Source organism: Pleurodeles waltl, chromosome 3_1 (genome assembly GCF_031143425.1).
Source record: "Pleurodeles waltl isolate 20211129_DDA chromosome 3_1, aPleWal1.hap1.20221129, whole genome shotgun sequence".
In the NCBI taxonomy this organism is placed as follows: domain Eukaryota; kingdom Metazoa; phylum Chordata; class Amphibia; order Caudata; family Salamandridae; genus Pleurodeles; species Pleurodeles waltl.
In genome coordinates this window covers 1,336,268,503-1,336,283,792 of record NC_090440.1, presented here as the reverse complement: position 1 = coordinate 1,336,283,792, position 15,290 = coordinate 1,336,268,503, and the positions used below count along the sequence as shown (strand labels likewise).

Sequence of the window (15,290 nt, the reverse complement as noted above, 5' to 3'; positions counted from 1 at the left end):
CTTTTAAAACAAGGCCTAGTATGTAAGTCACATTTAAGTGGTTTGTTAATTGAAGATTGAGTGTCAGTGGGATGGTCTTGAATGCTTGAACATTGAAAGATTACATATTTTGAAACACTTATCAAGTGATGTCCACGTATCAGTGGGATGGCTTCGGCCAGCCTACATATACTCTGACTCAGACTCAATAATTATACATTTGATGATTTTGTGATAATGTATTGCAGCTGTAGTTTAAGAAGTTGTATTTGAGAATGTGTAGTTAATTGTGCATTGTACAATTTGTATTTTTGTATAAGGGGCTCCATATTACAGTGTTAATTAATAAAGATTTTAATCATTCATAGGCATAATAAATATTCAGTTATTCAAGTGTTTATTATTTATTACAACTTATTAAGTTATGTATAGAATCAGTTTGAATTCATTCATTTTTAAAAGGGTTAATTCTATTTTAAATTTAAAAATAGGCTATTAAAATAATTTAAAACAAAATAATTGAGTCAGATATATTTTTAACATGTATATGCATTTTTGAGAAGTCAAAATATATGTATTTAAGGTAACATTATTTCCTATGAGGTATTAGTTTAAGTTTGTGCCTCTATTGTTTTCTATGGAAGGGTGAAGCAGTATTAGTGGCTGCCCATGTGTGGTGCTGGACGTACTCCCGGTCTAGGCTGGAGTACATTTACTACTGTTTTGTGTCCTTTTTGGTTTTAGTAACTTTAGAAGTGTAGGTTGTGAATAGTTGGGGGGTGTGTATGTTCTTCACTAAACTCCTCCTTACCCCTCTCTTAAATGCTCCCTGCCCCTCCCAAAAACTCTCCTCATTAGTAATAGGCATTCCCTCCCTATTTTCCTGCCACAGTACTGTCCCTCCCATACTTGCTACTCAAATGTAGGTTTACATATGAAGCGATCTCCGTTGTCGAGGTGGCGTTCTCCACAGTGGATGGACAGGAGAGGCGGAGGCTGAGACCTTCGAACGCCCATTAGTGAATAGCAACATTTTCTAATATGTGACTAGTACTAGTAAATGTACTACAAAGTGCAGTTTGTGACTAGACCCCTCAGTATTAACTTAAGTCTATAACTAATACTCAGGGCATGTAAACAGTTAGGTTATTTTTTTCAAAATACAAATGACACATATTGACATACATAGTAATCTTAATGTAAGAAAATGAAAGTAAAAGTCAATACTGTGCACATCCCGTCCTAGCATAGGCAGACATAGTAGATTTCCACTGCAATGTGCTCAGCAGTTTAATCTGTGGGACGTCCATTTTAGCAACCCCAGTGCTTTCTGCAAGCAGTACTAACTGGACAAACACACATTCTTTATCAAATTACACTTAAACATTTTAGTTCTTCTCTTATCTGGTTGATTTTAAATTAATCTAACACTGGAAATTGAGTTTTAAATTAATCTAACACTGGAAATTTCATCTTAACGTCAAGGCTAAAACACTTGTCTCCTTGGAGTGTTTTATGGTGTTGTCAACACACATGGGAACTGTGTTCAGCATGCTATAAGTTGATTTATTGACCACACATCAATGATTGCCACTGTCTGAATCTGTATTTTGTCTGCAGCTCCCGCAAAGATAATTTCGTTTGGAGGGACAGTGACCACGCCCTGGATGAAAGATGTGCGGTTGCTGTGTAGTTCTGTCGGGGAGCCAGCACCAGCTGTGAAATGGACCAAGGACAGGTAATAATACCAGTGATGGATGTGAATGTATGCTTCAAGCCTTTGGATATTAAAACTGGGAAGGCTAAGCAATCTAGGTGTGGTACCAGAAAAAGGCCTGAACACCCAGACAAATCTGTGAGAATGATCTGTCGATCAGAGTAAGGATTCCACCCGTGGGCCAGGCCATAGAAGTAGCCATACTAGAGGTACCGGAAGGTCAGCTGGCTAACATTAAGGTGAATCTGGCCCCCTGGAAGGACATCAGTGCAAAGTCAGTTCTAGGTCAGATGTCCACACCACAAAAATGAGCCAATATTACAGACATTCACTCAAGTGTTCATACAGTATCTCCAATCTAGCCTGAAACTGTTAGACATCAGAGAACAATTCTAAACCATGCATCAAACATTCCAGATGTTTGCTTAGAAGGTACTGAGGCATGCATAGGATTTTCCTGGACTAGTTACTGAATAGTGCTAAAACGTGCATCTAGTACTGCAGAAACGTGTGGACAACTGCAGAAGGATTGATATATTAATCTTTCTACATTTGGTAAGCATATACATAGATTTCTGCAAGCATTATCAAGCTTGTCATTAGCAAGATTCATTACTTTAGAATCTTCCCCAGGCATGGGACTGGATCCAGAAAATTTTTCCTCGTACGGCTGAGGAGGTAATTGCATGACTTCGTACTGACGTTGTACACTGGATGTGACGTCAGTGGTGTCCATATAAGTTTGTCTCCCAAGCGCCAACGTGAGTTCTTTCTTTTCCGCACTTGCAATGTGGATTCAGTAACTGTTTGTCAGGCCATTTTGGCCTAAATAAAAGTTTTTGTTGACAGAACAGTGTACTTTTTCCTGTCTGTCTTCAGGGTTTAAACCACGTGGGTCCTGTGGATGACAGATGTCTGCTACCTACCCCCACTTGGTTTGTATGTGGTGCCTGGACGAGCACCATGACTCCATAGAGTGCGACTCCTGTCGTCAACTTTGGCTGAAGGCTTTGCAATAGCATCAGATGAAGCTTCTTGTGGTACAGATGTTGGTGCCGTCCCAGACTTCCCATCAACCACGGTCTCCTTCTCATAGTAAGATCTGTAGGTGGGGCTGTTCAAGGAGGTGTTCTCATAGACGTCATTCTCCATCGACTTCACGCAGTAAGTCACGATGCAGGTGGTCAAAGTCGCGGCATTCCCTGACTTCACTGCACACGGCCTCCCAGCATTCCTCAGTTGAGGCCCGAGTCCACCCCATGTCTCCCTCTCTTTCCAGGGGCTGGGGTGACTCTGAACCAGATGCAATAATATTACGTTTCCCTTCCCCTAGAGCACCTACGGGCCTCAAGGTGGTGCAAAGTGCCTTGACTGTGTCCACACTGGCAGGTTCACCCTTGGCTTCAGTTAGGCCATCAGCTAACAAAGCATTTACAGTACCGGTGCACAGCCCTTCAGGATTTCCACCTTCGGCATCTGTATCTGATCAGCCGACTCCGGCAACTCCACTGGTGGCGCAGATCGACATCGCATCCCTCTCCCTGTCTGAAGTCGAAATCGATGTTGAGGAATCTCCTTCTTGGTGCTGTTCGACATCGGGTACGGAGCCAGTCATGCCGGTTATTACTGAACTCCCACCACATTCTGGGGAGTCCCCTCATGTTAGCCTTCTGAAGGACATGGTAGAGAGGCTGTGGAAGAGTTTGGTATACCACCAATTTCACATGATGATCAGCATCCTTTAGAGGACAGCTGGCTGGTTGTCCTAGGTGTGGCTAGTGGCTTGGACTCTTCCCCAACCTCAGGCCTAATTCCCCCCCCCCCCCCACGACTTGCCTCGGAGACAAGTTCCTCTCTGGCTGACATGCTGAGAAGGGTTGCTGTGGTTTTGGATCAAACACTTCCTTCAGTGGAATTAGCTTCTGATCCTCTGATTGATGTCCTCCATCGAGCCCAAACAGGGGTTGAGCCAATGTTTCCTTACAGTGAGGCCCTATATGATGTTTTGTTGGAGGCTTGGGCTAAGCCAGGTGGGGCCCCTATTGATCAGGCTATATCTCACAGGCACCGACCTGCCCCTAATGATCTGGCTTGTCTTTTTAGACATCCTACTCATTGTAGTAAGGTGGTACAGGCTGCTTTGGTCTCCCATGATATTGAGTCTTTCCCACATGTCCCGTCTGACTGAGACTCCATGAGTCCCGACGTTTGTGGCAGGAATGTGTTTTCCTCCACAAGTTCACACTATGCTCTATTAATACATCTTGCCTTCTTTGACGTTTCTCACATTCATAATGGGGCTCATTGGCAAGCATCTTGCCTACGTTTCTGGATGATGCCCGGAGCACCCTTGCCACTATGGTTCAAGATGGCCAGCAAGCAGCTAAACTAATCATTTGCTGTGGTAGGGATACTAATGACTGTGGGTCGGGTCAAGGCCTCTTCAGTTGCACTACGTCACTGCAAGTGGTTATTTCCCTCCGGATTTTCAGAGGCTGTTAAAGCCACTTTGATTGTCATACCTTTTGATGGTGCCCATTTATTTGGCACAAATGCGGACTCTGCTTTGAGATGTTTTTCCAACAGTTAGAGTGGAACAGCAAACTAGCTATGTTCTTCGATACATTCTGCCTAGCCAGTTCCTCCCATACTGGTTTATATTTGGGACGTTTGTATTTGCCTTTTCTCACAGATGAGCTATGCTTGGGCAGTGCCCATGAGGTTTTTCTTTCCTGTTCCTGTTCCACCTAATGATAGCACCTGATCTGATGTTTCTGCCTTCTACAGGAACTATTAGTTCTTGTACTGTCAACAACAGGTGATTGTTCTTTTTTTGCCCTCCTTAAGGCGTATATTACCTTAAGACCCCATGGCGTTTTTCATGCCTGCCGCTTCCAGGAAGCTTTCCTGGTGGTGTTTTGATCGTGCAGATGCACTGTTGCTTTGTTACCTGTTCTGCAATAGGTGATGCAGAAGTGGTAGAGTTCCACTCCAGACTTGTCTGACAGCTCTTCAGCTGTTTATTCTTTTTTGTTTATTAAATGATAGCTAATATACAGGTCTTACAGTTTTCTTTTCCCTGGATAAGAGTGCAGACTCAAGAGTTGATACTTTCATGCTTGGTGAGTGTATATATATATATATATATATATATATATATATATATATTACATCTAATATACATACATAGCTGGAATAGTGCAGCTTGTGAACTATTAGTTCCTTGTTTGAGGGTACAGAATTCTCCCCTCTGTACAATGCTATTTTTTCAAACTTACGAGACTTAGTATCCCTTATAGGGAAGTGTTGATATTGGCACCTCCAGGAGAGCCTCAGTATATTGTTTACTTTCTGATAAGGGAGTGTGGTAAAATATACCTCTTATTATTCATGGCTATTATGTATAAGTGTCTCTTTTACTTATATGGGTATTTGTGTGATCCCCATCAGTGGAATGATATGGGGTTATACCCCATTGAGGAGGTCTGTCTCAAAAATCCTTCTTGTGTTTTTAAACAAGGCCGATTGTGACCTTCATTATTCGTTTACATGGGTTCTATTTTTACCCTTGGTACTTGCATTATGTTTGAGTGATGCATGACATTACTTGACATTGGTAGTAAAAGTCCTCTAATTTTGCTAGATTTAGTACAATGTACCCCAGAAGGCTATTGTCTCGGAGCTTTAAGATACTACGGTGGTGATTCCTAGTTTGGCGGGCGGCAGTCGCCGCCCGCCAAGCGGGAACCGCCAGAAGACCGTACCGCGGTCAAAAGACCGCGGCGGTCATTCTGGCTTTCCCGCTGGGCGGGCGGGCGACCGCCAAAAGGCCGCCCGCCCAGCGGGAAACCCACAGCAACGATGAAGCCGGCTCCAAATGGAGCCGGCGGAGTTGCTTTTGTGCGACGGGTGCAGTTGCACCCGTCGCGATTTCCAGTGTCTGCTATGCAGACACTGGAAATCAATGTGGGGCCCTGTTAGGGGGCCCCTGCAGTGCCCATGCCATTGGCATGGGCACTGCAGGGGCCCCCAGGGGCCCCACGAGACCCATTCCCGCCAGCCTGGTTCTGGCGGTCGAAACCGCCAGAACCAGGCTGGCGGGAAGGGGGTCAGAATCCCCATGGCGGCGCCGCCATGGGGGATTCTGCAGGCCAGGGTAAAACCGGGGGGAAACCGCCGGTTTCCCTTTTCTGACCGCGGCTTTACCGCCGCGGTCAGAATGGGCCTGGATGCACCGCCAGCCTGTTGGCGGTGCATCCGCGGTCCCCTACCCTGGCGGTCTCGGACCGCCAGGGTAGGAATGACCCCTAACATGTCTTACTGTTCTGTCATATAGCCATTACAGTTTGGTGGCTATTCTGTACCTTAGTGTAGACATTTGTTATTTTATACATGTTCTGCGAACATTACTGTTTCATTTTCCTATGACTGTGTCATGCTTGTATAGGTCTCCAAGAAGAAGTAATCTCTTGAGTGATTCTATTCACTCTGTTGTGAAGAGTGCTTAGTATTCTTGACTCTTTATAGGTCATTATGGTTCTTTTGCATTGTTACTTAAGATTTTCTGCTTTTCTGAAGGAAATTTCCCTTTTATGGTGTACGTTTGCTTCTCTATAGGGATGTTCATATAAATTGGTACATGAGGGGAGTAGGTGTTTGCCTAATAACTTCTACATTTTGTAGAAGACTTTTATTACTATATTAAAGCGTAGTTTCTCGTCTAGGTGATAAATAAATCCAGTTTTGTCAACGATTGTCAATATTCACCTGACTCTGGCTGTTTGTAGTATGGGTTCATACTTTATGGAGTGTTGTCCCTACACGGAATATATAAAATCATTTAGATTCTTTTTATCATTGAATCCTTTAAATTCTCTGGTTTAAGTATGGGATACTTTTTCAATATTATCTGTAGTAGGGTTTCTATTCATATAGTAGGGAAAGTACTAACCTTGGTTACCACTAGATTATCAAGGTTTCTTCTTCAAACATATTATCTTATTCAACCTTATACTACTATTAAGATGTGTGTATGTATATATATATATATATATATATATATATATATATATATATCTATCAATATACTATCGTATGATGGTAGTGTCTCAGGCAATTTGTATTACTCTGTCGGTTTTGATGGTTCTTGCTTTCCTAAGTGGTATATTATCCACTATAGGTTCCACACTGTTGTATCAGTATGGTCTAACTGATTACTCAGCTTTATTTTTGTATCAATAAGTAATAATTTACTCTTATTATTACATAAGTGTTTAATTATTGTATTCCCAAGTCAATGTAAATATATATATATATATATATATATAATAACCTAGAGGTATTTGTATTGTCTCGTTAAGTTTCCTAGGGAAACGTATTCTATGCCAAAATTTGCTATTATTGTATTCAACTTCTTTTTAATAGATCATTTTTGATGCTTTATCCATGTGAGATAGACCTTTCTCTGTGTTTTTTACAGTACAGGTCTGGTTAGGATAGGACTTAATATGACAAAGAGGTTTTGTTCAGTCGCATGTCCTACTCATCTATATTTCACAAGAATCAAACATGCCGTTCAGGTCTGGATATACGAGCAAATTAATTTATATTCATAGGGACATTTGAAAAAATTGTCCTACTGTCATGAGTAACATTATCCCTATGCATTCAGTGCCTTTACGATTTTTTATGACTGTGGTCATTTGACCAGTTCTTGTGGGTGAGCATGTATGGGTTTGGATCCTGCTAAGGGTGCAGACACTTTTTTATATTCATATTGTTGGGTTTCGTCTGACAAAGATTTGACATACTAACATGGATAATTGTATTTTCGTGTTTTTTAATGTGTTATGGCTTTATTTACTTGTGGTTTCTCCCACAGGTTTTTATGTTGTAGAGTATGTTATTGCTCACCTACATTATTATGAATGTTCTGTCTTTGTCTCTTGTTCTAGACTGGTTTTGTTATACAAAGAGACTGTTAGTGGTCTCACTTTGCAGTCCCTCCTCCGGGGTTAGTATGACTTTGGTATCTGATTTTAAAGTAAGGAACCTGCAGCTAGATGTCTCTATCAGATGAACAAGTTACTTACCTTCGGTAACACATTATCTGAAAGAGACAGGATCTAGCCGCAGATTCCCTAACAACCTTTCCTTCATCCCCGCTCTGCGAACTGAGTCTTCTTTTGCCTCAAAGATTTTGTTATGAAAATTCATATCCTGAATTGAGAATTCAATGACCTTTGATACAAGGGTACATTTTATTTTACCCCGCTGTTTCAATAGGCAATTTCTATATGTGGCTCCACATTTATAACGCAGAAAAATAGGTGCGGAAGAAACTGGCATCAGAGAGGAAGTTATATGGACTTCATTGGCGTCGCATCCTGTGGATGACATCAGTATGGAGTCGCGCTATGCCCTCGTCTAATGCGCAGACGTGCTGGGGGAAAAAAGTTTCCGGAACCAGTCTCGCACCTAGGGAAGATTCTAAAGTAAGGAATCTGCGGCTAGATCCTGTCTCTACCCCTTAATGCGTTACCAAAGGTAAGTAACTTGTTATTTATGAAGAATTCTGTGATCATTTATGAAGCATTTTGTAACCATGCATGGAACATTAAAAAAGCATTAAGGTGCCAACGGAATGAAATGACTAATCTTTGAGAAAGAGACATTTGTTGAAGGTGTCTCATAGGAGAAGGTGGCGATGCGCTCTATGGCTACCAGTTTCAAAAGTAGATTTTTGAAAAGATAGTTTTTGTTATGGGGGTTTAGATAAAATATGATTGTAAGCTAATTTTCTTCCTCGGTTTACATATGATCTGTGACAGTTAGGAAATGTTGTGGATTAACCACAAAACCTAATGAAAGATGAATTCTGTGTATCTGAAAGCAGAATTGTAAAGTTGAGGAATAATTATCTGAACTTATAAAATGTTCAACACTAGAAAGAGGTACTTTATCCGTAAGATGTCCAGATGATGAGGCTATTGATGATGATGTCCACATGATATACAAATGATTTCCACAAATGAATGGCTAGGTTAGTCCAAACATCGAATATGTGTGATCATCTTGTGTGCATGTGCTTCACTTTACCAGTAGTTCTTTCAGTTATGTTTCTGACTACTTGAGAGTGTTTTCACAATGATTCTTTGTGATGTATGCAAAATAAAAGTTAAAAAAAAATGCTTTAATATTAAAAATGCACTAGATGAAAATATTCCTAGGGTACTTCTGGAGTAGTCTGTTAACCTTTTCAGAGTGTTCTGGAAGTATTTTGAAGAAGTCCATAAGCATTTCCAGATTATTATGTAGGCATTCTCGGACCATTCCAAAAGTGCTTGGCACTTCTATAGTGCCTGCAGAAAATCACTTTTGAAGTAAATAGGGAAGGTGTGAAGTATTTTGTAAGCATTTTGAACAATTTTGATGGATTTTCTTGAATTAAATGCAGCGCATTCTGGAAGCTGAGACATTTTCAATTATTTCGTAAGTCCAAGTATTTATGGACCATTTTCGCAGACTCCAGAATTGTTTATGGTACATTATGAAATAGCTTAAGGAATATTCTATAGCTTTTACAGAACACTCTGAAGAATTCCATGGTACAATATGTAAGCATTTATGAAGCAGTCTGGAAGTATTGTAGAATTATTTTCAAGTTATTTGGAAAGATATAAAGTTGTCATTCACCAAGCCTAAAATATTCATAGACTATGTTTCAATAATGCTACAGGTTAACTATTGTAAATGTGGAATTTCTCAACCCATTTAATGCTATAAATGAAACATTTTCTACATGGCCAAAGATTCATATGTGTCTGACTGCTCCATATCCTTCAGTTTCTCGAAGCTGATGGTACATTATGATTTCCCTGTAGTTGAGTCAAGGATACCTTTCTGTGTCTAAGGATATCCACAGAGGCTTACACAAGCCCTTCAACTTCAGAAGCTGAATTGATTAAGGAGTTCATTGATTCAGCTGTATTTGGATTTATACACCATAACTGCCCTTTACTCTAATTTTCCAGTGAAGACTCTGCTATCCCTGTGACAGTGGATGGCCACAGGCTGATTCAGAACAATGGCACATTGATCCTGCGCTCTGTGAAGGCCGAAGATTCTGGATACTACACATGCACAGCCACCAACACCTGGGGTTTTGATACAATCATCGTCAATCTGCTAGTTCAAGGTAAGAGGCCTTCCTCCTCATAAGCTTACATTGTCCCCCCATGGCACCCATCAACAACTAGGCAATGACCATGGAAGTCCAACAGCATCAGTCAACAGCTATCATTTGCACACAAGCACATTCAGCAATCAACACCTAGATAATGAGGTCTGCAGGGACTTGGTGACTATCAAATCTTAGCCAATGAGATCTGTAGACCTACAGCACCAATCAACTAGCCAATGTATACAGACTCCTGGCACCCATAAACACCTAGTTAATGAGGTCTGCAAGAACAGGGAGCCTATCAGCTGTTAGCCAATGAGGTCTGTAGATGTATTCCCTCAGTTAGACAGACAATGCACTCCTGTTTTTGGTACTCCAATTAATACTGAGGGTGATTTTCCTTAGTGATTAATTGTGTGCACGAAGGTATTGCCTGCTGATTATAGGCATTAATACAAATAACTGGTTGCATTGTCTCCTTTCTGGGAGCAACGTCCCCTTCGAGCACTAATGGGGGTCACAAAAGTAGGACTGAAACTCTCTTCCACTTGTTGAAAATGATTCTTTAAACTTGATAGACACACTTCACCAATTATGACAAATTTTCATGAGGTTCATTCTTTGACAAATCACACACATGTGAAATGCGCAAAACTTAAGAACACCACAGACATATCGCCTGAAGAAGGGCGTTTGCCCGAAATGCATCAGGATTATGGAATGTTCATGTACACGTGATCAGAAGTAGATGTGGATGATGAAATACCATGTACTTAAGGATGGATGTTTAGACATGTTTGTGATGAGACATGTCTTGGCAAACAATAAACCTCATGAAAAGTCATAATTGCTGAAGTGTATCTATCAAGTCTAATGAAGCATTTTCAACAACTGTAATCGAGTTAAAGTCCCACTTTTTGGACCCTCAGAAGTGCACCGTAGGGGATGTTGCTCCCAGGAAGGAGACAACGCAACCAGTTGTAAAAGTATAGCACCCATCAACTGATAGCTAGTGTATAAAGACACATGACATTGATTAACACCTAGCAAGTGAGGTCTGCAGGGCATGGAGACTACTGCTAGCCAATTAAGTCTGCAGATCCTTCATAAACATCAACTGCTAGCCACTGTCTACAGACCCATGCCACCTATTGCATCCTAGCTAATGGGATCTGGAGGCATAGGCCACCCATCAACTGCTAGTCAGTGAGGCCTACAGGCGATGGTACCCATTGAATGATAGCTGATGAGGTCTGCGAACTTCAGGGACCTCTCAAGTGATATTCTATGTCTACTCACTCATGACACTCATTAACTGGTAGCCAGTGAGGTCCGCAGGCCAATTGAACCCATCAACTACTAAATAATCAGGTCTACATGCGCATGGCACCCATCAGCTGTTAGGCAACGAGATCTATAGATCCATGAGAGCCATTAACCGCTATCAGCTGTTGTCTGCAAATGCAGCCTGCAGCAACGTCTAGCAAATGAGCACTACAGACCTGATGGCACCCATCACATGCTAGGCAGTGAAATCTACAAACCCATAACACCTATTAACATCTAGTCAAGGAGATCTATGCACCTCAGGCAACAGTCAACTGCTAGTTAATGAGGTATTTATACCTACAAACCCATCAACTGTTATCTGTGGTCTACCCTTCATTGTAGCACCTATCACCTGCTAACCAAAGAAACTACATACCCATGGCACTCATTAACTTGTAGCCATTTAGGTCTGCCCACCCATGATGCCCATTAACTGGTATGCACCAAGATGTTTCTACTGTTAGCACTCATTAACTGTTAGCCAATGTAGTCTAAAAACTAATCCATCAACTGCTAGCCTCTAAGCACCAATCAACTGCTAGCTTGTGGTGGTCTGGAGGATGGAGGGAGGGAAATGGGTGCTTAGTATGAGATTGTGTTCTGTGTTTTTCATTTTCCGTGGTGAGAGCAGTAGGAAAGTGGACAAACTACTGCACAGATGCAGAGACTGTTGACAAACTCCAGCAATAAATATTTATTGCTGCATAGTCACCTTGTGTTATAATGCATCTCCTGTTATCCTGCAGTTAACTGTCAGTGATGGCAGTGCCTCCTTCAGTACATGATCGGTTGGTCTGATTACTCTTTAAAGAACCGTTTTGATGTGTCACCTTGCTTCTTACAGTGGTGTGTTGAGTAACCGACACCCCACTCAGAAACTGACAAACACTAAGTTGTTATAAGTGAGGTGTGCAAAGCTTTGTAGTTGAGCATTTCATAGGCTCCATCTCTGATGCTAGTTGCATCTTGCACACAAATTATATGTACCTGTAATGGTTTCTAGGTGCTACTTTATAATGTTTACAACTCTCTAAGAAATGTCAACGTACCAGCATATTGCCTGAGGATGCAGCTTCTAAGCTGTGCCAAGAATGGCCACACTTGTTAGCACAGTAGAAGAGTGTTTAGTTGCTTCCAAAAGTGCCCATGCGATATTGTATCATTCTAGTAGCTTTAGTGTTGTGGTGCATTGTGCGACAGGGGTGCTTAGTACAGGTAAATGAGATACTGAAACATTGTACAGTATAACAGATACCTTTCAACCAGTACAGTTCATGCATGTCTTGTGAATGTCTCTGTGTGTGTAACTAGTGGGTCAGGGAATCCCCGATAGTAAGAACAACTCAGTCAACTATTGTTCCTACTTCACAAATCTGTGTATCCTGCAAGCACACACCACCTCAGCCCCACTAAGAAAGATTAGGTGCTAATTCACTTTTTTGCAAGGAGCTGTGTAACCACCAAGACTAATATTCCATGCCAAGGTAAGAGAGCTCCTGTGCTTAATGCACATGCTGTTACAAATCTTTCTGTAAACTGTCTTATGTGCTTGGTGGTGCTACAATACCATTACTCCAAAGATTAAAGAAGAAGTGGTGAGAGGCAGTCGTCCCATACCCTTGTACTTGATTTCTAGTGACATAGTTGCTGGTTCTTCTTCCTGTAGTGCCACCAGACCAGCCGCGCCTCACGGTATCCAAGACATCAGCTTCCTCCATCACACTGACCTGGATTCCTGGTGACAATGGTGGCAGCTCAATAAGAGGTAAGGTCACTTAATGCACACTGCTAAGAATATCCATCTGAGGGGTTGTGGGCAAGTATTAATGTAAGAGTTGGTTTGGGTGTGGTAGGCTATTCCTGCAAAAAATCCATTGGAATGCAATACACAAGCCAAAGTCTGCCTACAGTAACTTCTTTTTTCTCCTACATACATACAACCATTAATTCACCAACACTGTTCAAAAACAGTAATACATTAAAAAAATTGTAGCTGTCAGAAATTAGCTAGTCAGGAAACACTTCATCTTTTCATTAAGTATCACTGAGTTGCCATTTGTGCTACAATTCAAAGCAAATCTGAAAATCACAACAAGCCTTGAAGCTTCATATTCACAATATCACTTACAGATATTATCACTTTTTAAAATGTATATTAACCTATCAAAATGTGGAATTATTGGCCTACTTAACAGCAATTTCTGCCAAATCATATGTAGGTATGCCTAAGTCTTTCATACCCATAAAATGTTTACCACTGAGCTTCTGCCCAAAATAGCACAAAAAATGGTTCCCCATGAATTTGTCAGCAATGGGATGATGCACCCAAATAGTTTTCTCAAGTTCCATCTTCCTGTCCTATCCACTCCCAAGAGCTAACTATACTAAATGTAATGTATTTACTCGCTCAGCCATGTTACTTGACTACAGGTGATATGCAAGGAAACTTTTCACTCAATGTGCTTTAAAATTATGGGGATCATTACGACCTCGGTGGTCTTTTTGCAAGACCGCTGAGGTACCGCCGTGCTGAAGACCGCCAGTGGTGGCGGTCTTCTGCGCCGCGTATTATGACCGCTGGCAGCTCAACCTCCACCGCCACGTCAACAGAACACCGCCCACTGAATCACGTCCCATGATACGGTGTGGTGGTGTTCTGGTAATGGTGTTCTGGTGGCGGAGCTGCCCCCATGGATCCCGTCCCCTCCCGGGGGATCAACAGACAAGGTAAGTTGATTGTCCGTTAGGGAAGGGGGTGGGGAGGTGTTGTGTGTGAGAGTGTAGAGGGGGTGAGTGAGTGAGTGTATGCGTGCGGGGGGTGTTGTGTGTATGGCAAATGTGTGCGGGTCGGATGGTGTGCATGTCTGTTTTTATGTGTGCGGGTATGTGTTGGGGTGTGTGTGTGTGTAGGGGTGTGTATATGTGCATGTTGGGGGTGTGTGCGTGTAGGGGTGTGTATATGTGCATGTTCGGGGTGGGAAGGGGGGTTGTGGCACCTTTGGGGGCTGGCAGGAGTGTGGGAGGAGGATTCGTGGGGGGTAGCGGGGGTGGGGGAGACTCCTATCAGTGCCAGGGAAGGAATTCCCTGGCACTGATAGTGCCTACCGCCATGGATCTCATGGCGGTTCCCCACCACCCGAGATCCATGGCGGTATGCAAGGTCCTGATACCGTCGGCGGCAATCTCCAGCCCAGCGGTCTTCACCGCCATGGCAGTCGGAATGGTGAAGTGGCGGATGAACGCAGCGGTAACCGCCACAGTCGTAATTCCATTTTTTTTCCCGCCGGCCTGTTTGCGGTCTTACTGCCGCTTTAACACCGTCCGCCACGGTTGTAATGACCACCTATGTCTCTTTCGAAAGAGGAAAATTGGTTTCTTAATCAGACTCTATTTCCTTAGGGAAATTTCCTGTGAGAAAACCACACATACCTGGTAAGTGTAGTGCAACTTGAAGATGACCAGCAGCAATGTAAGCAGGTGTTGAGGAACAGTGACCGATCTTCAGTGTTCATGCACAATTTCTACCCACTAATTCAATATCCTTCCTATCTGTTAAGTACAAATCAACAACAACTGGCCAATTAAGAGCCCATAGCATTTCTGTTATATACTATTCAAAAATGTCTTTTGTGGGCAACTTCAGTCAAACAGAGTCTAAAGCCTCCTGAAGGATTCATCAGTTGTTCCCACCTGTCAGTGATACTCCTGTAAAATGTTTCTTCCATTTCTCTCCCATTTTATAAATAACCAACCTGAAATATTTCTAGCTCTGATAGTCCTCATCTTAAACTCATTAGACATATAACTTTTGCTTTCCTCTTTTGTCACCGTCCCCTATACTGTTCTCTGCAGCCTTACCTATGGAGTTAGCATGTGTTATGTAGACCTCAAAACCTATGAGATTGTGTTCTGTGTTTTTCATTTTCCGTGGTGAGAGCAGTAGGAAAGTGGACAAACTACTGCACAGATGCAGAGACTGTTGACAAAGTCCAGCAATAAATATTTATTGCTGCATAGTCACCTTGTGTTATAATGCATCTCCTGTTATCCTGCAGTTAACTGTCAGTGATGGCAGTGCCTCCT

The 15,290-nt window shown here is 42.1% G+C and overlaps 1 protein-coding gene across 2 annotated transcripts in view; it reads left to right on the top strand.

Moving 5' to 3' along the window:
- Positions 1 to 15,290, top strand: part of DSCAML1 (DS cell adhesion molecule like 1) — a 468,701-nt gene that overhangs the window by 412,191 nt on the left and 41,220 nt on the right. For both annotated transcript variants that reach the window (XM_069224722.1, XM_069224723.1), the window contains exons 22-24: positions 1,600 to 1,717; positions 9,730 to 9,893; positions 12,874 to 12,972. In XM_069224722.1, coding sequence (XP_069080823.1) covers positions 1,600 to 1,717; positions 9,730 to 9,893; positions 12,874 to 12,972 — 381 coding nt within the window. The remainder of the gene's footprint in view (positions 1 to 1,599; positions 1,718 to 9,729; positions 9,894 to 12,873; positions 12,973 to 15,290) is intronic.